This window comes from Oncorhynchus tshawytscha, linkage group LG04 (assembly GCF_018296145.1).
Source record: "Oncorhynchus tshawytscha isolate Ot180627B linkage group LG04, Otsh_v2.0, whole genome shotgun sequence".
NCBI classification, from domain to species: domain Eukaryota; kingdom Metazoa; phylum Chordata; class Actinopteri; order Salmoniformes; family Salmonidae; genus Oncorhynchus; species Oncorhynchus tshawytscha.
The window spans coordinates 60,330,163-60,355,116 of NC_056432.1; the positions used below are offsets into that span (position 1 = coordinate 60,330,163).

Here is a 24,954-nt window from a genome sequence, read left to right on the forward strand (position 1 = left end):
TTAATGAAACCATTGTTGGATCATTCTGGGCTAAACTGTTGGTCTGTTGGTCAGGTGATGACACAGTCACAACGCATCATCGGCAGCCCAAGGAAGCGTGCCCATGAAGACCTGCACCTCCAAAGCTGTGGGGCCTTGAGTTCCCCTTTCTCATCCCTGCGGCGTCTACCTACAGCACCAGGGCCTCCCAACCCCCCTGCTCCCCTGGACTCCTCTCCCTCACCCTCTGAACGCACTCAAAGCCTTTTGTGTAGAGAGACCATCCTTTGACCGCCCTCCCTCCCCACCAAGGACTCAACCCCTATCTCTATCTCATAGTGCCCTGTGAGACTGTGCCAAGACATTAGCAGAAACAAACTCAGTAAGTCATGTCTGGACTGGATTGGCTTCTGTTCTCTCTCATATCAAAAACACCAGAATGTTCTTTTCTCCCTCAAGGGATTTTTTAAAGTCTCAACCTTGTAAAACACACTTGTAAGCCAACTAAATGGAGATGTCATGATGAAAAACTAGTGCTCTACTTTATCAAAAGGAAAAAAACAACTTTGTATTAAAACTGTGAACTGGACAGACTTGGGATGGTACTAGCTCCTGCAGACTTTGTGGATTCTAACTCTGATTGGCTGAATACTGTGTGCCACTGCAGGACGGAGAACTTTACAAAAGTGGATTATTTAACTTACCTCAATGTGTTACAATTCTTATCAGTGTTACAATAAAATATGACTTTCTATGTTGTAGTCGACCTCCTTCTTTCAACAATGGTATATCATTTGAACATGACATACATTTTTAGGAGGCACGAGAGGCGCAGAAGTCCATACTTAAAGAAGATGCATGGCGCAACTGAATAGTTTAGAAGAAGAATAAAATACTGTGTCAATGTACAAAACACACAAATTGTGTAATATTTTTAAAAACCTTGGTCATTGTAACTTGCGAAATATCAATATCTTGCGGTTTTACAAACTATTCTGAATCAGATAGGTTGCCATCCAATTGGCAAAATATTTTCAGGTGAATATTCTAAAATCTACATAGAAACAATATGCACATTTTCCCAACAGAGGTGTTTCCATCAAACGGACTTATTAGCGGATAAAATGCTGTGCGTGATGACGTAGTGTACATAGAATGACTTTTGCACTTAACTTTTCATGTTCTGAATAAATCAATTGAAGTTTAAAGGGATAGTTTATCCCAATTACAAAATTACATATTGGTTTTCTTACCCTGCAAACAGTCTATGTACAAGATATGACAGCAATCCACACTTTGGTTTAGTTTCCCTGGCACTGTTTCCATATACTAACCTTTTAAGATTTTTGGCACAAATCCCATTCAAGTCATGGGACATATATTATACTTTTTCTGGCATCATTTCCAAATTATGTGAAAGTATCTAAAATTGATTGTGAACCTCAAGAAAGTCACTTAAAGATGTTTTAAACATTTTCTCTCATTGATCCAGACAGGTGAGTGTCATCGTGACATGCAGCACTTTAAGGTGGACCCATGGGTGAAATTAGATTACATTTTTTCCGGTACTATGTGTGCACCCCCCAAAAAATGATGGGCCTAATCAAAGAAGTACATATAGAATCCCTATTAAATTCAATAGGATCTCTGTGGGCCTAGTCCTAAAGATGTATCATTTAACTTTTAAAATGTACAATATTACCTTTTATTGTGGCATAACCACAACTAGTCATAATGTTTTCATCTGATTCTCAAACATTCACTTCAAAGGGCTCCTGTACTAGGCACCCGCGCACATTCATCCACTCGCAACACATTTCCCGCCTCCAAACAGAGGTAAATGGAAAGAGACATCCGTTACACAAAAACACCCAAAAGTGTAATGACACATGACATTTGGTGATTGTCATTAGGCTAGAATGTATGCATCCACTGCTGTCCCACGTCTCGGGTTTCCGGCACTATTCATCTCAGTTTTCTTGAAATGTTGTTTTAATTATTGTGATAGACTTATGTTTTAACAATACGGTTTACCCCCACTATTTATTTTGCTGGGACTCTGCACCACCTTACTTTCACCCCTGGAGGCACCTACCTGTCTCAATCAATGAGAGAATATGTCTAATAGGCAAGATGACGATGTACACATACTTCATGGAGCAAAACATTTATTTATTTTAATAACGGAGCATTTCCAAAATTCTAACGACGCGGACATTTTAGAAGATAAATGTTTTGCCGAACGAAGATAGTATCACCAAGTTAAGGTTGGTCGGAAATTCGCTGCTACGCCAAACAGTACCTATCCTGTAACGGCTAATGGAGCATCGATATGTATTCGAACATTTGCATGAAGCTCATGAAGTTCTGAAGTAACTTCATAACCTATTCCATCAGCTTATAAACTCTGCATGCTTTTACATGTTGTGGTGGTAGTAGGCTACAACATCATCGTTTACGACATGGATTTTCTATCAATATTTACGCATAAAACCTTTCCATTTCAATTGTTGCATCATCTATTTTACCTACCCCAAAATATCTGACCTTCTTCTACTTTAAATGTGTATTGTCACAGCCTCCCTGTTCATTTATTTCTCTTATCTATCCCTGTGGATCCACCTACTGTTCTGGAGTGTGAATTCATTACACTTTGTAAGACAAAAAGGGATGGGACAAAGGATGGGGAAAAACTGCCCTACCAACTAACCCTAGACCCTTTAAAACCTCACCACTATCTGATCCTGCACCAGGCCAGCAGCCTGGGAGGACTGGACACTATCTTGTAACACACATTGTAACTCTTCTGCAGTAAAATCACATACACCCAAGTACTTTTCTGCAGCACAATGTCTTTTTTTCTGTGATTTATGTTCCGTTTCTGCAGTACAGTTGATAACGATGGGTATGAACCCTAAGAAACACACTTACTGAAACACATGTTGTTCCTATCAATCTCTATAGGCCTTATCCTACTCACAGGAATCCTCTTAGAAATCCTCACCCTGGACCCCATCTTCCTCTTCTACTCTCTTAACTGCCTTAGCATATGACACCTTCGGTACTACTCTGATCCTGGCAACCTCAACCTACCTTTCTCTCACCGGACACTTCTGATCTCCAGCACCATGGGTACCCCTAGAGTTAACACACAACTTTTCCCACCAATACTACATATTCCATTGTCTTGTTTCCTCCTGTAAACTTATCACATCTAGGAATCTTCCTCCAACACCGAGGCATCCCCAGTTGTTTCAGCAGCGGCACATGGAACCGACGTCACCAAAATAATATATAGAAACTCCATGATGCTTCCAATTGTGGAGTCAGCATTCTGTAAGGACAGACTCTGGGAGACAAGAAGCAAGTACAGGGAGTGAATATTTAATGAATAAACAGACAGGAAACAAACCACGAACAGCGTCTGGACAAGGGACCCATAACAACATTAATGCTGACTCGGGAAAGAAACTGAGGAAGTGACAGATATAGAGGAGGTAATTAATAACTTGATGGAGTCCAAGTGAGTCCGATGAAGCACTGATGTGCGTAACGATAGTGACAGGTGTGCGTAATGATGAGCAGTCTAGCGGCCTCGAGCCAGAGAGGGGGAGCCGGAGCGGGAGTGGACAGGACAGCACTGTAGGCTATCTGCAAGCTGTTGGCGCACGAACCAAGACCAGACTAGGCTATTTAACGCAAAAGTTTTTGTGACAAAACTATTGGTAGAGTTCAAAATGTGATGAAAACACAGGTTTTATTCGGTAAATGGAAATTTAAGCGAACGTCATCAGGACTGATTTTTATCTGCAACGTGTCTGTTTGGTGGAAACAATTGGTGGGGAAATTGTCACGTTCTGACCTTTATTTCCTTTGTTTTGTCTTTATTTAGTATGGTCAGGGCGTGAGTTGGGGTGGGCAGTCTATGTGTGTTTTTCTATGTTGGGGTTTTGAGTTCAGCCTAGTATGGTTTTCAATCAGAGGCAGGTGTCGTTAGTTGTCTCTGATTGAGAATCATACTTAGGTAGCCTGGGTTTCACTGTTGAGTTGTGGGTGTTTGTTTCCGTGTGAGTGTTTGTTGCCACACGGTACTGTTTCGGTTTTCGTTTATGTTCACATTTATTGTTTTGTATTTCATAGTGTTCAGTTATTGTGTTAAAATAAACGTTATGGACACTTACCACGCTGCGAATTGGTCCTCCGATCCTTCTCGCTACTCCTCCTCAGAAGAGGAGGAATGCCGTTACAGAAATGCACTTTTTTTAATGAGGATTCTAGAATATTCACATAAAAATCTGTCGCCAATTGGATGGAAATTTAGCTAGAGTGTAATTTTACCAATGGGTATGCTGTTTCCATAAGGCCTGTCATGACTTATTTTATGCGTTCCATACACATGAAATGGTTGTATGGAAACAGAGACAAGAGGAGAAGTGAGAGGTTTCACTCTCAACAAAATCCTTACAAAATAAGCCCAATGCATCTCTACGGGCTTATTTTGGATTTATCTTGTCCCATTGTTAGGTTGAAGATATGGGCATCTCGTCATTGTATTCAGATAATGGATGGAAACCTGGTTATTGTAGCCTACATCAACGTGACATGGTTGTTTCACTTCAACATGAAGTTATTTACCAGACCACTAACCAGAGGGGTATACGACAAATCTGAATCAATGAGTTAGCCAGATAACATGCCCAAATATTCTGAAATAACGTTTTATTTTTTAAAACACATATCAAAGTTTAACTTTCTTAATGAAACAGGAAATCAGTAGGTGTAGTTATTTATGGTTGTTTATCAAAGTCAGCTGGCTAACTCATTGATCCTGCTTTGTAGTATACCCCTCAGGTATGGCATTGGTTGTTGTGTTCCAAACAGCATTGGCGCATTCTGTACAATTTCCACACATCAAGAGCACTCAATATAAATATATCCATTGTAGGAGTATAAACTAAATCTCCATGAGGGTTACGACAAAAGCAGAACACCATTTAAAGCTATCAAGTTGCTAATTTTCTGTCGATTGCCACTCTGACACCTTCAGTGTAGTGTCTGTTCTGATTCTTGATTGGTTCTCATTCTTTGAGGTTGTAGATACAATGACAAATTACACACACATACACACAGGGACGGCGCTAGCCTTTAGGGGGCCCTAAGCGAGACTTGTTTGGGGAGGCCCCCACCTTTCGGCAAAACATTTTAGTGCCACCCCCTCTTGACGGTGGAGAGAAATGTACGTTTTAAAGTTAGTTTACTGCAAATTCTACACATTTTGCCATAAGGAGTAGAGAAAACATTGCCATTTTAAAGGTGATTGACCTGTGTTTTATATGTTTCCACACTATACTGTGAAATTGTGAACATGATAATGCTATTTTAGTGTAAGAGCTGTTTGGTGTGATGGAGTTTTGGCCTTCCATGGTGAAATCACCATGGGCTAAATTGGTTATTATAAACTGGGTGGTTTGAGCCCTGAATGCTGATTGGCTGACAGCCATGGTATATCAGACCATGGATATGACGAAACATTTATTTTTACTGCTCTAATTAAGTTGGTAATCAGTTTATAATAGCAACTTTTTACTTTTTACTTTTTAATTGATTTCACCTTTCTTTAACCAGGTAGGCTAGTTGAGAACAAGTTCTCATTTACAACTGCGACCTGGCCAAGATAAAGCAAAGCAGTGCGACACAAACAACAACACAGAGTTGAGTTACACATGGAATAAACAAGCATACAGTCAATAACACAATAGAAAAAAACAAAAGTCTATATACAGTGTGTGCAAATGGCGTGAGGAGGTAAGGCAATAAATAGGTCATAGTAGCAAGTAATTACAATTTAGCAAATTAACACTGGAGGGATAGATGTGAAGATGATGATGTGCAAGTAGAAATACTGGTGCAAAAGAGCAGGAAAGTAAATAAAAACAATATGGGGATGAGGTAGGTAGATTGGATGGGCTATTTACAGATGGGCTATGTACAGCTGCAATGATCAGTTAGCTGCTTGGATAGCTGATGTTTAAAATTAGTGAGGGAAATATAAGTCTCCAGCTTCAGCGATTTTTGGAATTCGTTCCCGTCATTGACAGCAGAGAACTGTAAAGAAAGGCAGCTTTGGGGATGACCAGTGAGATATACCTGCTGGAGCGCGTGCTACGGGTGGGTGTTGTTGTCGTGACCAGTGAGCTGAGATAAGGTGGAGCTTTAACTAGCAAAGACTTATAGATGACCTGGAGCCAGTGGGTCTGGCGGCGAATATGTAGCGAGGGCCAGCCGATTAGAGCATACAGGTTGCAATGGTGGGTGGTATATGGGGCTTTGGTGACATAAAGGATGGCACTGAGATAGACTGCATCCAGTTTGTTGAGTAGAGTGTTGGAGGCTATTTTGTAAACGACATTGCCGAAGTCGAGGATCGGTAGGAGAGTCAGTTTTACTAGTGTATGTTTGGCGGCATGAGTGAAGGAGGCTTTGTTGCGAAATAGAAAGCCGATTCTCGATTTAATTTTGGATTGGAGATGTTTAATATGAGTCTGGAAGGAGAGTTTACAGTCTAGCCAGACACCTAGGTATTTGTAGTTGTCCACATATTCAGAACTATCCAGAGTAGTGATGCTATTCGGGTGGGCGGGTGCGGGCAGCGAATGGTTGAAAAGCATGCATTTAGTTTTACAAGTGTTTAAGAACAGTTGGAGGCCACGGAAGGAGTGTTGTATGGCATTGAAGCTCATTTAGAGGTTAGTTAACACAGTGTCCAAAGAAGGGCCAGATGCATACAGAATGGTGTCGTCTACGTAGAGGTGGATCAGGGAGTCACAAGTAGCAAGAGCGACATGGTTGATTTATACAGAGAAAAGAGTTGGCCCAAGAATTGAACCCTGTGGTACCCCCATAGAGACTGCCAGAGGTCTGGACAACAGGCCCTCCGATTTGACACACTGAACTCTTGTCTGAGAAGTAGTGGATGAACCAGGCGAGGCAGTCATTTGAGAAACCAAGGCTGTTGAGTCTGCCGATAAGAATACGGTGATTGACAGGTACACCTCCAATTGACTCAAATGATGTCAATTAGCCTATCAGAAGCTTCTAAAGCCAGTACATAATTTTCAAGCTGTTTAAAGGCACAGTCAACTTAGTGTATGTAAACTTCTGACCCACTGGAATTGTGATACAGTGAATTATAAGTGAAATAATCTTTCTGTAAACAATTGTTGGAAAAATGACTTGTGTCATGCACAAAGTAGATGTCTTAACAAACTTGCCAAAACTATAGTTTGTTAACATTAACAAGAAATTTGTGGAGTGGTTGAAAAACGAGTTTTAATGACTCCAACTTATATGTATGTAAACTTCCAACTTCATCTGTACATATGAGATGAGTCATGTAGGGTATGTAAACATTATATAATGTGACTAGTGATACATTTATTACATCCAAGTTTTAATTATTAAAGTGGCTAGAGATTGAGTCAGTATGTTGGCAGCAGTTGCTCAATGTTAGTGATGGCTGTTTAACAGTCTGATGGCTTTGAGATAGAAGCTGTTTTTCAGTCTCTCGGTCCCAGCTTTGATGCACCTGTACTGACCTAGCCTTCTGGATGATAGCGGGGTGAACAGGCAGTGACTCAGGTGGTTGTTGTCCTTGATGATCTTTTTGGCCTTCCTGTGACATCGGGTGGTGTAGGTGTCCTGGAGGTCAGGTAGTTTGCCACCGGTGATGCGTTGTGCAGACCTCACTACCCTCTGGAGAGCCTTACGGTTGTGGGCGGAGCAGTTGCCGTACCAGGCAGTGATAAAGCCCAACAGGATGCTCTCGATTGTGCATCTGTAAAAGTTTGAGTGTTTTTGGTGACAAGCCAAATTTCTTCAGCCTCCTGAGGTTGAAGAGGTGCTGTTGCGCCTTCTTCACCACGCTGTCTGTGTGGGTGGACCATTTCAGTTTGTCCATGATGTGAACGCCGAGGAACTTAACTTTCCACCACAGAGGTGCTCCCTCGGCTGTTTCCTGAAGTCCACGATCATCTCCTTTGTTTTGTTGACATTGAGTGTGAGGTTATTTTCCTGACACCAAACTCCGAGGGCCCTCACCTCCTCCCTGTAGGCCAGCTCGTCGTTGTTGGTAATCAATTCTAACACTGTAGTGTCGTCTGCAAACTTGATGATTGAGTTGGAGGCGTGCATGGCCACGCAGTCATGGGTGAACAGGGAGTACAGGAGAGGGCTGAGAATGCACCCTTGTGGGGCCCCAGTGTTGAGGATCAGCGGGGTGGAGATGTTGTTTCCTACCCTCACCAGCTGGGGTGGCCCGTCAGAAAGTCCAGGACCCAGTCGCACAGGGCGGGGTCGAGACCCAGGGTCTCGGGCTTAATGATGAGTTTTGAGGGTACTGTGGTGTTAAATGCTGAGCTGTAATTGATGAACAGCATTCTTACATAGGTATTCCTCTTGTCCAGATGGGTTAGGGCAGTGTGCAGTGTACAGTGTGATTGCGTCGTCTGTGGACCTATTGGGACAGTAAGCAAATTGGAGTGGATCCATGGTGTCAGGTAGGGTGGAGGTGATGTGATCCTTGACTAGTCTCTCAAAGCACTTCATGATGAAGGAAGTGAGTGCTACAGGGCGGTAGTCGTTTATCTCAGTTACCTTAGCTTTCTTGGGAACAGGAACAATGGTGGCCCTCTTGAAGCATGTGGGAACAGTAGACTGGGATAGGGATTGATTGAATATGTCCATAAACACACCAGCCAGCTGGTCTGCGCATGCTCTGAGGACGCGGCTAGGGATGTCGTCTGGGCCGGTAGCCTTGCACGGGTTAACACGTTTAAATGTTTTACTCATGTTGCTGCGGTGAAGGAGAGCCCGCAGGTTTTGGTAGCGGGCCGTGTCAGTGGCAATGTATTGTCCACAAAGCGAGCAAATAAGTTGTTTAGTTTGTCTGGGGTCAAGACATCGGTGTTCGCGGCGGGGCTGTGAGTTTTAATAGTCACCGTGGGTACAACATCACCAATGCACTTGCTAATAAACTTGCTCACCGAATCAGCGTATACATCAATGTTGTTGTTCGAGGCTATCTGGAACATATCCCAGTCCACGTGATTGAAGCAATCTTGAAGCATGGAATCCTATTGGTCGGAGGCAGCATGTGCACGGTCGGTATTCGGCCATGATTACTACAAGTTTAGATAGCTGGCTAGACTAAATACCATTAAAAAAAAAGGTTTATCTGGATAATTGAGTGACTGTCAGTGACTGACATAATAAGAGAACTGCTAATGCATAACCAAATTTCGAAATTGCACCAGGTGCAGTCTACAATTCTTATTCTTAAAGGTGCAATATGTAACTTTGGGTAACCTGACCTAATCAACATAGAAATGTGAGTTATAGATATGTCATTCTTATTTAAATCAAGTCTAAGAAGCTGTAGATCTGCTCTATGTGTGCTATTTCTATGCTTCCCATGCTTAAGTTTGGTATTTGCGTAGTTTACTTTTGGTTTTGTACAACCTCTTCAAACAGCTGAAAATACAGTATTTTTGGTTACTGAAAAGATATTGCACAGCGGTTTAGAACGTACAGTGATTCACTACACTAGACATTGCTTGTTTTGTCACATAAACGGAAATTAGGCAAAGTATTCGAATTTTAGCATCCAGGAAATGGTGGAATGATTTCTGCATATTGCACCTTTAATAGTAAGATGAGACACTAACTGAGTAAAAAATATATATATAATAATTGGTTGGGCCCCTTATTTCGCTTATGCCTGGAATCGGCCCTGCACACACGCACATTTCCACCCGAGTCAGACATAATTTTCACTTCTGTCCACTGTGTGCTGCCTTGCCTACGAACACGGAACTTCAGCGCGTTAGAAATCCGAATCCAACACCCCCCCATGATCTGTAAAACCCCGTCCATGTCATTTTTCTCGTCCAATGTGCTTCCAAACATGCAAGAACTACCCAATAGAATGTGTTCTTTATTGCAAGACGTATGTCATGATTGGATAATTGTACTGTCACTTTAACCCAACCATGCACCTTGCACGCCTTGGTTACACTTCAGAAATCTGAAATTGATGGTTTGACAAACTAGCTTGTATTGTGTGTCTACATTAGCTAGTCTTTTGTCAATGTTACGTTAACTGTCTAACCTTTTATAACGATATAGCTAACCACTGTATTCAACGTCGCTTGCGTTTCGTATCCACGAGTCAAGAGGCACCAACAACAGAGGATATGCCAGCCAAGCCAAGGTGGAAGTAGCTAAAGTAACCATATCAACAGACAAGATAGGCTCGGGACGGGTAAAACAAAACTGATCTGATTAGGAATATGACCGCAAACTAGTAAGGGAAATTGTTATCTATCGTTAAAATAATCGTTTACCTCGTGTAACCTTATTTCAATGAGTCTAGTAGCTAGCTACAAAGAACGTATTGCTACCCTATGCTGCTATCTCGCGTAGTAGCTCCAATGATTAGCAGTTAACGCGTAGCGACTACGTTGAATTGCATTGGATAGCGCTATAAAGGTTAGCTAGATTAACGTTGAAAATAGTGTTTTCTATATACATAATCAATATGTATCATTAGGATGGCAATAGTTGCTTCCTAGTGTCTGACTAGCACTTTCAGTGAAAACAGCTAGCCAAACCAGTTTGGTAAATCTGTGTTAATGCAGTCAGGTTGCTAATGCGTTAGCTACCAACTGTAGGTTTACGATTTGGTGGATAAATACACTTTTTCTATTTATCTTGAAACGATTCAGGGCCCACCAGAATCGTTCAGATATTTTGACACCGGACTCGTTAGATAGCTAAATAATTTGTCACTTGCATGCTTGGCTAGTGGTTGTCCACGTTTGCTGTTACATTTAGGCCACGTCGCTGCAGATGCATTTCATCCACTGACAGCGTCGTTGGATGAATGCAAACAAGACAGGCGACAACTGTGCGGAAGAGGGAAGGCGCGTGAATAACTATTCCCCACATTCCCTGCAGCTAACTAATGCAAGAAACTCGTTTGGGGTTCGATACAAACGCTTTCTTTACTGACCATCTCAGTGGCTGTATGTTTGCCGTAATTTAACGGCATGTCAGCTACCCAATTTGTTTACCAGTGGAAGCATAGGCTTATTTAGTTTTCTAGATCAGTTATCGAATACATTCTGAAATGGTTGGCTTTGGCGCAAACCGACGAGGAGGCCGTCTCCCGTCCTTCATCCTGATCGCATTGATGGTGATCATTGCCATACTGTCTTTCAACTACTGGACTGTGTCCAACAAGCAAGGGCGCCTGTTGGACGAGTTGGCAGAGGTGCAGACACAGGTGAAGCGGACCGACGCGGCGCGCAGTCGACTGGAGAAGCGCAACTCGGAGCTGATGGTCCAGGTAGACACGCACAGGAAACAAATCGATCAGAAGGATGGAGATAACAGCATACTGGATGGCAAGCTGCAGGCGCGCGAAGCACTCGTCAAAAAGTGCACAGATGAAAAGGTAGGTAGGACTAGATCACTAAGTCCATCTGTAGTACCTATGCTTCCTAGTTCCTGCATATCTCAGGCTTATTAACTAACTGTGCCAGAGGTTTGACAGGTGGAAAGCAGCCTTGCACCTGCATCCTATTGTATTACAGTGGAGGGCTAAACCTGTGATGTCAACCTAGTGACACCTACCAACATGGGTAAAGACTGAGCAGTCTCCAGCAATGTTTTGAATGCTCAAAACACACACACAAGCAAGCCAAAGTTGAGTGTGTTGTCCCAGTGCATTGTTGTTATCTAAGCCTCAGGTGAGTTAGGTTGTACTGATGTGTACCTCAAAGTGACACATTTTTAAAAATGTACTTCCCAACTCAAGGAATGAGTCTTGATGTCATTTTAAATTTAGGTTATACTCAAACAATATTTTAGTTTAAGTGGCTATTTTATCTACTTCAGCTATGATAGGCATCAGATCCTTTGAATCTCAAAGGTGATTTCAAAAGCCATATCATGTAACGGCTAAACTCATTTATCCCCATCATAATAGCACCTGCTAACCTGGCATTGCAATTTGCAAATTGTTTATTGGTGTGTATTTGTGCACTTATATTAGTCATTTTACAGGAGGTGAAGTCTCCCTCCCTGCTGACATGGGGGTTATGAGTCCCAGCTGGGGCCCATCTGTGTGCCCAGGGCTGGGGATCAACCTCTTTTTTTACACTTACTACAGTCAGTCTGCCTCTCCCCTCCTCCTTGTCCCAACCACCTCAATGTATGCTTATGTGCCTCATCAGATTGCACAGGAGGTGTGGCGAGAACAGCTGCGGGGGGGGGGGCTACCTTTCATTAGCATTCTGCCGTACCCACACGGATGTTTGCTCTTCGGATTGTGTGGGCTAGCCATTCCCAAACCGGATTGTAATTTTTTAAATTACAGCTCATTTCCTGAATGTTCACTGTTGTACACAATTAACATATTCTGTTCAACATGAGGGATGTCGTAGTGTAAAACCAATCCCAGATTTTTCCCAGCGTTAATCTACTCTTTGTCCCGTATCAGGATGTTACCAGTGTTAGGGTTGGGCAATGTCAACCGTAGTCCTATTGTGATTATGTACCCATAAAACATGCCCCTATTGCGCCCCTCATAAAAAAACAAAAACGACAGTTGGGCTATAGCGTGAAATTGAATGCAACTGGATGAATCATGACGAAAGATCATGTTAAACGCCTGGACAGAGGCTATGTGCAGGCAAAGGCAAATGTTACCTAATATTCCTTTCTGGTAGAGGGGCAGAGCAGGTTTGTGTGTGTCTGTGTGGCGCACACATGATGATGCAGTGACTGTCTGATGAGGATCGGACTGTCTTACCTTAGTGCGCTAGGTTATAGGCCTACATCATGGGCTAGATAGAAGCAGTCTTCAGAATTTGATAATTGTTTTATTTCTCTCATAAAATAATGGTAAATTTGCATGAAGCAAAAGCATGTCCCACCAATTTAACTCTTTACAAGTGTTTTTGTGGTAGTGGAAGAAGTTTAAAATGTTTTAAGCCAAGCAGTTAAATATATTCAAAGTTCAGTTTTGGTCTGATTGCTTTGATAGACTACACTATCAACCTTATTACTTTGGATTGTGGGGCAGTTAGATCACATATTTCTTCACAAATAACTAGATGCACAGATATGAAATTTCGGGCCCATACAGATATGTAATATTTTCCTTGCCCCCCAAAAAATGTTTTAGTAAGCATTCTAGTACAGTTAAATAGTTGAAACACACACACAGACCAAAAAGTTATTTTGTTGGTGTTTAGATTTGTCTCCATTACCAGTAAAACATAATCAACACCTATTTATTTCACTTACTTGATGTGATGTTTTGTTGTTCATTTGTTCAGTCTCAACCAGGATTTCATCAGACATGTCAAGCAGTGAAGTTTCAGCTCTGTCTGTCCGTGGCCTCTCTCCCTCGGTGCGCACTGTCACTGTATCCGTTTCCACCTTGTCCAGCTCTGTCTGTAACATTTCACGTAAACCCTGTTTCTTGTCTGCATTGAAGTAGTGGTCCTTGTACCAAGCATCGAGCATGGTGCCGATAGAGTAAAGAGGCTCAGATAATGCCACCGAATCGTTTGTTCACAGCCTCTTGCAAGTTTTAACTCCACAGTCTGTCAGCAGTTTTGTTGAGCAGGTGTTACAATGCCATGACAGAGGCTATCACGTCTGCTGCAAACGCAGTTGATCTTATTTCTCGAGTCAGTTGTTTGATTGGAGCTAGGAGTGTGTTCATGTTCTCAAATGCCATTGAAATGTAGCTAGCAGATAAGTGCTATGAGAACCAGCACATTCTTGGGGTGGCAATACGGCTTTCCTCAGTATGAAATCCTCGTCGACCCACTGTGCTGTCAGACTCATCATGCTCATGGGGCTGACATCATTGCTGGTCCGAATGTCAGTCGTGAAGCTAATAGCAGTGACGCCCATAGCAAGTAGCTCATGGATGTGCGTTTCAACAATACTGTGTAACTCCTGTAGGGCGACATCTGAAAAATATTGCCTACTTGGTAGTGCGTACCGGTGCTCGACCAGTCAGCGAAAGCCAACATCATCTACGACCGAGAACGGTTGATTGTCTAGGGCAATTAATTCCATTATCTTGGCGTTAAGGAATTTTGCCTTTGAGTTGTCTCGCTGAAATTTTCGTACTCTTTCAAATGGCTGCTCGACTTGAACTTGTTTAGTTGTTGGAAGTATTATTAGTATTTTTCAGCTTTTGTGGCGTCATCTACGTTATATTGGTATGCAGGTCAGCTTTGACATCGGTTTTAAACATCAGCATTGAACTAGACATTGGGCCGATGTTGGCATTTTTAGCTAATATTCCGATTCCGATATGCTTACCGACTATATCGTGCATCCCTACAAATAACTACACTGGCTCGCCTACTACACTTTTATCCACTCTCTTACAATACCACAGTGTATATGCAAACTGTAATAACAGAGTACAGAAGACAAGGAGGCATTGTTCAAGTTTGAAATAAATGTAAAGCTGCATATGTAACTTTTTGGGCAACCCTGACCAAATTCACATAGAAATATGAGTTATAGATTTGTCATTAATTATGTTTTAATTGGGTGTTTCTCAATGCATACTACCGTGCTCCAAGCGGTCGGAGGGTGAGTCCAAGTCAATGTGTGCGAAACAGAGCATGGTGGGCACTTCTCGAATGCGTACTCCGTATGTACATATTTTGAAGCATGCATCGACGCACGCTTCAACGGAAAGTATGCACAGAAATGTGACACAACCACGTAAAAAATGATATAACATTTCTTGAAATACATGGCGGTCATTATTTGAGCTGAAGTGAGGGAGAATACACCAGAATTAAATGTTGCTTATTCACATCTTATATGTTGCCTGACTACAATTTTTTTTTAAATCTTCATATGTTAATAAATACATGCTGTGTTAATTTTGGCATGTCTACCTGCCTAAAATACTCACTGTAGTGTGTGTGTGTGTAGATTGCAAGCCCATAGTAAGTCAATAGGGCTAACTGGCTAGCTGTTAGCTAGCCAGATAGCCACAAATCATTTTTAACTAGCTAGCTACCTACCTTGCATAAGTATTTAGGTCATGTTACCTGTTGAACTAGCTGGCTAGATTATTATGATTCACATGTAGCTAGCTGATAAGTAAAAAAGTTTGCTTTATGTATATCTTGTTTCATTTCTATTGTTGCCATTGTCCTGGCTGGAAGAAGGTTTAGTGGAGGTGCAGTGAGGTTATAAAGTACTGCGAGTGCTTCTCAAATGCAATGTTTTATCCGAGAACAGAGAATGCACTCGGAGCTTGAGTGTGGAGCACGGTAGCATGCATATTGAGAAACATCCATTTTCTCATTCTTAAGACTGTGCTCCCACATTGTTATAATTTGAAAGTTCTGAAAAGTTCCATGGCAGTTAATTCAACAGTGGAAAGTTGGCGAAATTACTAAAACAGCCGTATCGTTAAATCTCGACAAGATATTTCTATTATGATTACAGATTTGAGTAGCAGAGAAGTAGATAAAGATGTCTTACCCTGTAACATTTTGTCGAACTTTTTGGGAAAGTGGTCAAAGTAGCTGATTTGTGTGTTACATTGTTTACAGTGAATGTGAAGTCATAATTTCACAATGGGGTGCTTTAGCCCATACAGTCACTTCAGTAAGTATTCACACCCCTTGACTTTTTCCACATTTTGTTATTATAAGGTGGTATTGAAATGGATTTATTTTACCTTTTTTTTTTTCTTCAGCGATCTACAAAAAGAACTCTTGTCAAAGTGGAAGGAAAAATTCTAACATTTTGTAGAAAATTAATGTCATAAAACAATATCTTCATTAGATAAGTATTCAACCCCCCCCCAAGTCACTACATGTTAGAATCACCTTCGGCAGTGATTACAGCTGTGAGCCTTTCTGGGTAAGTCTCTAAGAGCTTTTCACACCTGGATTGTACTGTAATCATGCTGTATTAGCATAGCCCAGTTATGCCATTACTCCTCTCATTCTAGTACTGCTGAAAGGGCTAAAGGATAGAGAATTAACACAATGTCATTGTTTGAAGTGCTTTGCTTTAATGTTTTGGTTTCCGTCATCACATCTGCAGTGTACTTTGTGGGTGCCAAGAAAGAGCACTGTTATTTTCCACACAGCAGATTTGGTGGAGAAACTGTGAACCACTCGGTGTCTCTCTGCAGGGAAGGTGACAGCACGAAGCTTTTATCTCCACAATGGCTGACATTGATGCTGTAATTACTGACACTCCTCTTCTGTGCATTCTGCCTCATTAAAGTCCTGAGCCCCTCATTCCCTCCCTCTGTGGATTTGATTCAAGCCCTTGGTTCTCACTGGAGAATCCACCCCTGTGATTTGATTGGTGGCAACTGATGGGGACGAGAATCTCGTTTGTGGGGGAGGTGTTTGTCTCTGGGACAGTCATATAGAGGTGCCGGAATGGATACGATTCCCTCCTTAGCCTATAATAACGGTTCCTTTACTTATTGAGCGGTTCCTTCACTTTCACTCCCTTCAATGAACAAAAAGGAGCACATAAGGAATATCAGGCATGATGGCAGCCTAACACACTGACGTGACAGTCAGGATTATCAGGCACTATTCCACACGGCTATAAAATGTTTAGTGACTGGGCCAATGGAGCTATCAGAGAGAATCTTCTTTGGGAGAGACTAGTATTGAATTCCACATATGGGGCAGGCAAACAAAGTAGGGATCTCTTTTGACACGCGGTTACTTTCCACCTGGGAAGGGTAATCCCAGCCAGGCATCCCCTTGGTGTTTGCACCATGCTCAAATCGATTTGGTTTCTCCGGGCTGGGTTTGATGTTTTTGTCTTTTGATGTTCATTTCGTGCATTGAGGGTGGTAAAATACAGTAGGTCTATGAAGCTCCTAGGCAAAGGACCATCAAACCTATGTTTTTAGCTGCTGGGATCTCCTGTCCTTACACTTATGACTCATTCTGAGTGGTTATATGTTTGGCTGGGCTTCAGAGACTTAGTCAGACCCCAGACAAGGGAGATGGTGTAATTGGGTGGAGGTCCTAGAGGGGCCTGTCTGGATCAGTCAGGGGCTCAGGAGGACAGAGCTCTCTCTCGTCTGACAGATTCTCACTCCGCCTACCTTCTGTGGCCTCTCAGCCACTGAGCTGACTGGACCTATATGGCCTGTGTTGGATTTTGGACAGCTTGAGTGCTTTCAATTAGATACGCTTTGGTATATTCAAAAAGATGGGTATTGCAGAGATGACGTGCCGCATCTAACAGTATAATACAATAGTATTATTGTTCTATATAGTGAATGTATTTACTTTGGGCATGGTAGAGGAGAGGATACCAAGTATTAGGCTGTGCATGTGCAGTAGCTCCCTCAGTGACGAGTACTGCCAATGAGGAGTGCTGCGATGATGGCTCCCTCTTCAGGTCACTGAGCAACGCTGGACGCTGGGCCGTCTTTTATTGTGGTCAAGGTAGGGGGAGGGGAAAGAAGGGACAAAGGAAAGCAAATTGGACAAATTAGGATTTTTGTCTCCTTTTGAAATAGACTACATCTGGCAACGGTGTATAATATAACCATTGCAGAATTAAACAAATATGAAACTGAGCACAGGATTTATGGATAAGTTAAAGCTCATAATGCAAAATCCACAGATCAGAATACAAATACCTACTATTATTTGGTGTAGCATAATGTTGCCTCAGCCTCGCCTCTCTTTTTACTGTGTTCTATTATGTTCAATACAACGGTAACTGTATTCATAAATACACGTTATACAGCTCAGCCTACGTGGCCACGCAAACACCTGTCTGTCAAACTTGCGTATATGGACACACACGTGCAGAATACAGATACCAGACATGTAGACTCTTCACGTTCTCTGTCCCTCTAAGCATGCACAAATAGCGTACCGGGGATGGCCTTTCAGTCCTCTGTTTCTCTCCCAGCTGCATTTCACATTCACCTCCTCCCCTCAGTCCCCTGAGATCAATGCCTGCACCCCTCCCACTGCTCCCTAAATCTACCTCAAAGCCACAGCCGCTCTCCTCTGGTTGAGGCAACAAAAAACACTTGGGATTGAATTTTGTCTTTGTACATGTATGAAAATATATGTAGTAACCCCTTAGCCAGTCAGTGTGTCATAATGTGTAACGGGCCAATAGCGCATTGGTCTGATTATAAAGTGGTTTCACTCGAAGCGGTCTGGGGGTGTAATATGAATTTCCAGGTGAACAAAAGAGCAGTCACAAAGTCAATTGAAAATCAATCCAGTTTATTACAAGTTGCAACAGGGAGACCCCTCGAACACAGAAGCAGAGAAAATGTTTAACTGGCCTTCTCTGAGACGACCCTTATATCCTGAATAGCAGACAACTGTTATTTTAATCCTGAGAGGCTATTGGGAAGTCAAAACAAAAGGCATGGACTTGGTCAGCTGCTACAGAATCAGTGTTTTCACAGAATACAATCGTAATGAGTGTGTCCTTGTACCTCCAGTCTGGCGTCAATCGCTATCAACAGATTTGAGTTTAATCCATAACATACAGCATCCAGTTTAGTGACATCAACCCAAGTGTCACAGAACACTAGAAACCATTTCTCTATTACAGAAAGAGAATGTATAACTATGCTAAACATTGTTCATCACTCTAAACTAAATGTGAACTTTATTCTCTTTAAATATTCCTATTACAGTGAGCCATAGCTGGGCCTCTCTCCATCAGGCTTCATTATGAAGGGTAGAGGAGATCTAATGAAGGCTGCTGCTCTGTGGGCTGTTCTGACTGCCTCAGCCTGGCTGTCCTTTAGGATCTCTTCCATCTGATCTGACTCCATATCTGGCTGCGGGTGGTCCTCCAGTCACTCGGCGGGTCAGACGCAATGAATGAGATGGGAGTGTTTTGCAAGCAGCATTTTCACTCAACAGAACCTTTTTTATGCATCTAGATATCTCTACTGTTGCCGAGCTGACGTTTGAAATGCTATTGCATTTGAACATAGTATAAAAATGGTATCTTTCCAGTTAGGCTAGTTCAGCCATGTAATAATGTAGATGTCCTGTTAAACCGGTTTTGTTTGGAATTAAGATGAGCACAAAGAGTTCTGCTAACAAAGTGTACTGGTGACCTTTCCTCAGACTGATGTTCTTTTCTCTCCTTTGCAGATGAAGGTGCAGGGTGATGTCACAGCACAGATGTCGGAGATTGTGAGGCTGAAAGGTAAGAGCAGACACTGTCCAGCAGAGAGCACACTTCTGTAGGAGTCTTAAGGCTAGGCTAGCAGAAAGCAGTATGGGCTTGTATTACCACAGATGGAGCCTGGAGCAGTAACAGCAGTTTGCTTAATGCTGTTAGTGATGTTAAGATGTTTCATCTCAAGTCCCCATGTGCCAAGTGGACTCTAATGCAAACAGATTTGCAATGTTGTCGTTCCTAGTTTCTTTATTGAATGATTGTCTGACATTAAAGCTGTAGCCTGATATCAGTGCATGTTGAAATTGCATTTGTCCATACACTATAACCTTAGGGTTCATATTCTATGTTATTTGGGGTGGGGTGGGGTGTAGAGCAGCTGAAGGAGCTGAAACAGGAGTTTATGAGGCAGGAGATCCAGCTGAGGGAGGTGAAGAAGAACAGCACCAACCTGGAGAGGAAGTTGGAGTATGAGAGGTACAGAGAATGAACTCTCTCAGCACATCTTTCATGTTTTTGCTCTAGGCTCTCAAAATCACAGCAAAGTTGAGGTTATGATGACTATCGCACCAATATAGCCATTGGTTTGGAATTTTGACAAGAGCTTCATTGTTTTTCTCTTTGTGATTTTTTGTCTAACCAATTGTTTGTGTGAATGATAGTTTGCAGTGTGGGCGTCAAATCACTCAACTAATGGACAAGTATGAAGAAGCTAAAAAGACCCTGGAGGAGGAGGTGGTGAAGCTGAGAAAGGTGAGGCCCTCTGTCAGAGCTCCTAGTCATGATGTCCCTGCCTTTCCTTCCCCCGTAACGTAAGTGGTTGTCTACCACCCCCTGTTGGTGTTCATAGATCATACACTCTGTGGAATGTCCTTTGTCCTGGATGTCAGCAGTTCTGCACTTAGTCATTGTGACTTTTGCTTACCCAGCGATAGTAAAGGTGATTATATTCATCTCTCCCCTCTCTTTTTCTCTGTCCCTCCCTCCCTCTGCAGAGTGTGCTGGATAGCAGAAAGGTTGGAGCTGCAGAAGGAGGGACTGAGGTGGAGACCGCAGGAGAGCACCCAACTGTGGCCACACACCGAGACACTGACCTCAAAGGTAACATTACATCCAGCTCATATACATTCTGCCTCTAACGTTTCAGAGCTAACCCACCCTCTCTCCCTCCACCCCATCCATTCTTCTCTCTCTCCCTCCTGGGATAGAAGATTTGGGCAAGCCTGGCAGTGATGCTGGCATGCCTGGTATTGAGGACAGTGAAGTGGGAAAAATAGATGAAGTGCAATTTGGTGAGTATTTATTCCCTCTGGTTATTCTACTTTTGATAACGATTCTGGTAGTAAGATTAGTGTAAAATATCATTGTCAAATTTCAACTGGAACTTTCCTCCTCCCCTCTCATTCTCTCCAGCCCTGAAGAAGCCAGCCATCACCCAGAACCACATAGAGATACCTGATACTGGGCTAAGAGAGGTGGGGGCCGGTGAGGGGGCAGGTGAGGGGGCTGGTCGAGACCTTTCTCTGGACCGGCCTGTGCTCCAGATCCAGGACAAGGTCATGGGGCTGGGGCTGGAGGGACGAGTGGGGGCCCTCCAGCAGCAGCCCCCCCAGGCGGTGGCAGACAGACCCATACTCTTTGATGAGGACAACAAGGCAGCCATCCAGGCAGATGAGTTCGGAGAGCAGCACAGACCGCTTAGAGGTATGTCAGCTCACACTTCATATTTGCATTTTCAGTTTACTTTATTAGCTTTGCTGCCCAGAGATGAAGCCAGTTATGCAGTAATGCTTTAGTGGTGACATGTTATTGTGTGTCTGTCATTGAGTTCGAGACCTGAGGCCATGGCCTGGGTACAGCTCTGACTGGGCTCTTAATGGCTGTGTGCAGCAGAGGCCCCGCTGCTCTTGGCCTCTCCAACTCCACCACTAGCTGCTATAAAACTTGAGCCATGCTGGCTCCCTGTTTTCAGTTCAGGTTTTTTTTCATGGAATGTTTGTGTAGAAAGTGGAGGGAAATGTATCGTTGGCGCAGTGCTCTGCTCTCTGCCTGGCAACCTCTGTCTTTTTAAAGGTGATTCATCCTTTTCTCCCGGAGATTGAAAACATGCTCCTTCAGACTGTAGGCTAGCTCTCTGTGAAGGAGCACATTCCGTACTACAGGAGAGAGTGCCTCTCTACTGTACATTAAAAATGAAAAGCCCAAAAGGGATGACCAAATTTCAGGTGAAATATTTCTAACAGAAAAAAGTCATAATTGATGCTACCTGTTTTGCTGTCTCCTTTTAAGCTCCTGCCAATGTGATGAAAGTGGATGGTGTACAGAGGAAAGGGGCAGGACTGCCTCTGCCTCCTAACCCCGCCCAGGTGCCCAACCCTATAGAACCTCGGCATGCCAGAGACCCCAAGCCTGCTGAGCCCCTGCGTCACAGACAGAGTGAGTGCCTCCAAAGGCTGGTGGGGATGGGCGGGGGAGACTGAATACCTCTCAGTACACAGGAGATGTGACTGTGGTTGTCTTTCCTCTGGCCTTTAGCTGCAGCGTCCCAGTAAGAAGAGCTTCTCACTTGCAGATGTGTCAAGGTTACAACATAACCTTTACAATTACATAAGCTATTTTCGAACGCATTCTACAGTCTGAGCCCTATCTAGAGTTTTCTTTCTCAAGGCTGCGTTGGGTCTACTATAAGCGGTTGCCTTCCCTAGCTATCAGGGTTTTAACAAACCTTCCTCAACACTGCTCATGAAGTAATACATATTAGAGGTGCTGTCGCCACAGACCGAAAGAGATGGCCAGATGCCAGAGTGCACACACAGTGGGAGAGGCCGCCTGACTTCAAGGGTCTCAGGGTGTTCCTTCCTGCTGCCTGCCTGGCTTCAGCTCTGCTCCCTCCCTTCGCTGCTACTCTCCAAACAATAGCCCAACCAGCTGCCCTGCCAGCTTCCCCTCTCCTTGCTTCATCTTCACACTCTCTGCACCACACACACACACGCTTTCCTCCAAGTTTCTTTACACATCACTTCATTGCCAATTACTCTTTATCTTCCCAAAAATCCCCTTAAACATATACACTATGCCTCCCTCCCATACCTTTACTGTCCAACCAATCACCACCTCCTTCATCCCCTCTGTTTTTTAGTTTCATCCTCTCTTTCATTCCCTCTCTCCATCCTTTCTCTTCTGACTCTGTCACAATCTCTTTGCTTCCCTCCCTTCCTGATGGGGCCCTTCTCTGCCTCTACAGGCCGTTTCTTTGATGAGAACGAGTCCCCTGTAGATCCGCAGCACGGCTCTAAGCTGGCGGACTACAATGGGGACGATGGGAACGTGGGTGAGTACGAGGCGGACAAGCAGGCCGAGCTGGCCTACAATGAGGAAGAGGATGGTGATGGTGGGGAGGAAGACGTCCAAGGTGAGCCAGGCCAGGGGTCTTCAAGTCCAGCTGTATCACCATTTCTCCCTCCTCCACACCTGCTGTCCTTGCATTAGACTGAGTACCACCAGCTCGGCCAGAGCTCACAGCACCCTGAGTTACCCACCATTCCTGTCTCAGGAACATCCATAACCAACCGCCCCTCAGGGTCTAAGCCTGAGGCCTGTTCAGTGGGTCATTTTAGGCTGGAGGGCAAGCCTCCCATCATTGTATACCACAATCAAGCCCTATACCTCTACATGTGGGTGGGGGCGCTTCTCCCCCTCAGTGACTCCACTCCAATGTCTGCATGCCTCATCCAGCCGTGCGCTTCCCCACTATCTGTGCTCCACCACCTGTTTGTGCCCACTGGTCATCTGTGTACACCTGTAGTAGATTAGTAGATGCTGTGTTTGGGTAGTACTTGACGTTTTTAAATGCATGTGCGTTCTTGTCTTATCATTATTGTACGGCTGTCATTCATTTCTCCGCGACAGGTTAGGTTGTGAAGTATTTTGTGTTATACTTTTTTTAATGGACCAGGTAGATCCATATAGGTCCTTAGTCATTGAACCACTTGATATTGACATTTTAAACCGCTATTGTTGTCCCTGCCATTGAACAGGCTGTAATAAAAGTAGTGTTAGGAATTCTATGGCCAATATGGGACCAGACTAATATGTACAGTATGTTGCTCTTCTATGGAGTATTCCTAATGATAATCTTCTGGGATTTCCTTTGAAATCTATCTAGCAGATGTCATTTAGGGATGAGAGAGATGACTACTCCCTGATTTTGTTCTGTCGTCAATCTCCTTTCAGATGATGAAGATCGAGACATGCAGGGAGACCGGGCAGTGGACTATGGGAAGAGACGTCAAGCCATCGACATTCTGTAAACCTTGTCCACTTGCTCTAGGATCTGGGAAAGAACATTCGAACAAAAGCGTTTATTCTTCCGCATTGTTTCAATTATGCTACGGATGTCATTCTTAGGACTGGTTGAAATCACGAAGATGTTTTTAGCTGAGTCTCTTATGGCGATGGACAATTCTGAAGACACGATTACAGATTATTATTCCATGAAGCAGTTTGACCTAAAACCATGTATCATTGACTCTATAAAACAATTCATGATAATATTATTCTGTGCAGCCGTTGACTTGCGACTATATTTGTTTTATAAGTTATTTGGTATTAGAATTCCTTAGCTATTACATTGATATAATGTACCAGAGTGCTATACATTTTTTAGAATTTTCTTCCCATGACCGATTTATGAAGGCTTTTGTTTTGTTTACTACTTTGAATGAACTGTCAGCTGCAAGAATAGACTGAAGTGGTCTGGAAGAGCCAGTTTGGGCCAGAACCTCGCTGTCTTGGATGACTCTGTTGCTGACCAGATCAACTAGACTGGCAGGCATGGCATATTGCTTGAAGTTGTCAACTTTAATTTGACTTGTCTTTACCTAAAAAAGGACTGTTTCCCTTTTGATGTGGGACAGCTGTTGCTGGATAAAGAACTGAACTATTGCTCCAAACTGTGTCAATGAATTTGACAGGGCAGTTTCTTTGGCACTTTCTAATTGTTGGACTCTTGTATGGACGCCCACACTTCAAACACAGCCGCGCCAACCAACGCAGCGCTTATGCCAAGGACTTCTCATGGCTTCTTAAACCTATTTGTTCACCTTATTTCTGTCAGACAATGCTCATTCTGTCTTACAATTATGCTGTTGTTATTAATGCATGTAATCTTTATTAATCAACCTGAAGAACGTCTTGAAGCTACGGGCAATACTTAGACCAGTTTAGAATGAGGAATCCTGTGGAAGACTAAATGCACATCTGTCCTGCTATTATGAATGGACTACAGTAGGCATAGATGTACATATTTGAATTGTTTCTATTTTAACTGTAGGACTCAAAGGACTATTCTTCCTTTAAATAATAAGCATAATCAGTTTTGTTTAAAAGTTAGATTTTTTTTCTCATATGGAAGGTCGGCATATTGAATGTACGCTGCTGATTTGGTTTTTCAAGATCATAATGTAATTAAGATATTTGGGTAGTTAATTGTTACACAACTGAATTTAGATGCTAATAGATAAAACTGTGGAACCAGTGAACTTGTCCCCAGCTAAGTTTTCCCTCAAATTCCAACGTGTTACTGATCTGCTGGGGATTACTAAAAGCTGTTGGTATCACTGATCTTGGGGATAATTTATAATTTCATACTGAAGAATAAATAAGTGGTCATTATTGATACAAGTAATTAAACAATTGTTTCTGTTTCCCCCTGAA

General features: G+C 42.9%; 2 protein-coding genes across 8 annotated transcripts in view; both read left to right on the forward strand.

Annotated features, from left to right (window-relative positions):
• Positions 1-733, forward strand: part of fam189a1 (family with sequence similarity 189 member A1) — a 131,285-nt gene extending 130,552 nt beyond the window's left edge. The window contains 1 exon segment of the mRNA XM_042320970.1: positions 55-733. Within this exon segment, the coding sequence (XP_042176904.1) occupies positions 55-270 (216 nt within the window). The 3' untranslated portion in view covers positions 271-733.
• A 9,273-nt stretch (positions 734-10,006) lies between these two features.
• golm2 (golgi membrane protein 2) lies at positions 10,007-24,954 on the forward strand. Of its 7 annotated transcripts, none has more exons than XM_024404226.2 (10): positions 10,007-11,491; positions 19,212-19,266; positions 19,614-19,716; positions 19,902-19,992; positions 20,235-20,340; positions 20,448-20,531; positions 20,653-20,943; positions 21,529-21,675; positions 21,775-21,821; positions 23,473-24,954. In XM_024404226.2, the coding sequence occupies exons 1-9, from the start codon at positions 11,165-11,167 to the stop codon at positions 21,789-21,791; spliced, it is 1,221 nt and encodes a 406-aa protein (XP_024259994.1). In that variant the 5' UTR covers positions 10,007-11,164; the 3' UTR covers positions 21,792-21,821; positions 23,473-24,954. The 7 variants fall into 7 exon arrangements, with proteins under 7 accessions (XP_024259994.1, XP_024295811.1, XP_024295813.1 ...); XM_024440043.2 differs by lacking the exon at positions 21,775-21,821 and adding an exon at positions 22,484-22,651; XM_024440045.2 differs by lacking the exon at positions 21,775-21,821 and adding an exon at positions 22,484-22,570.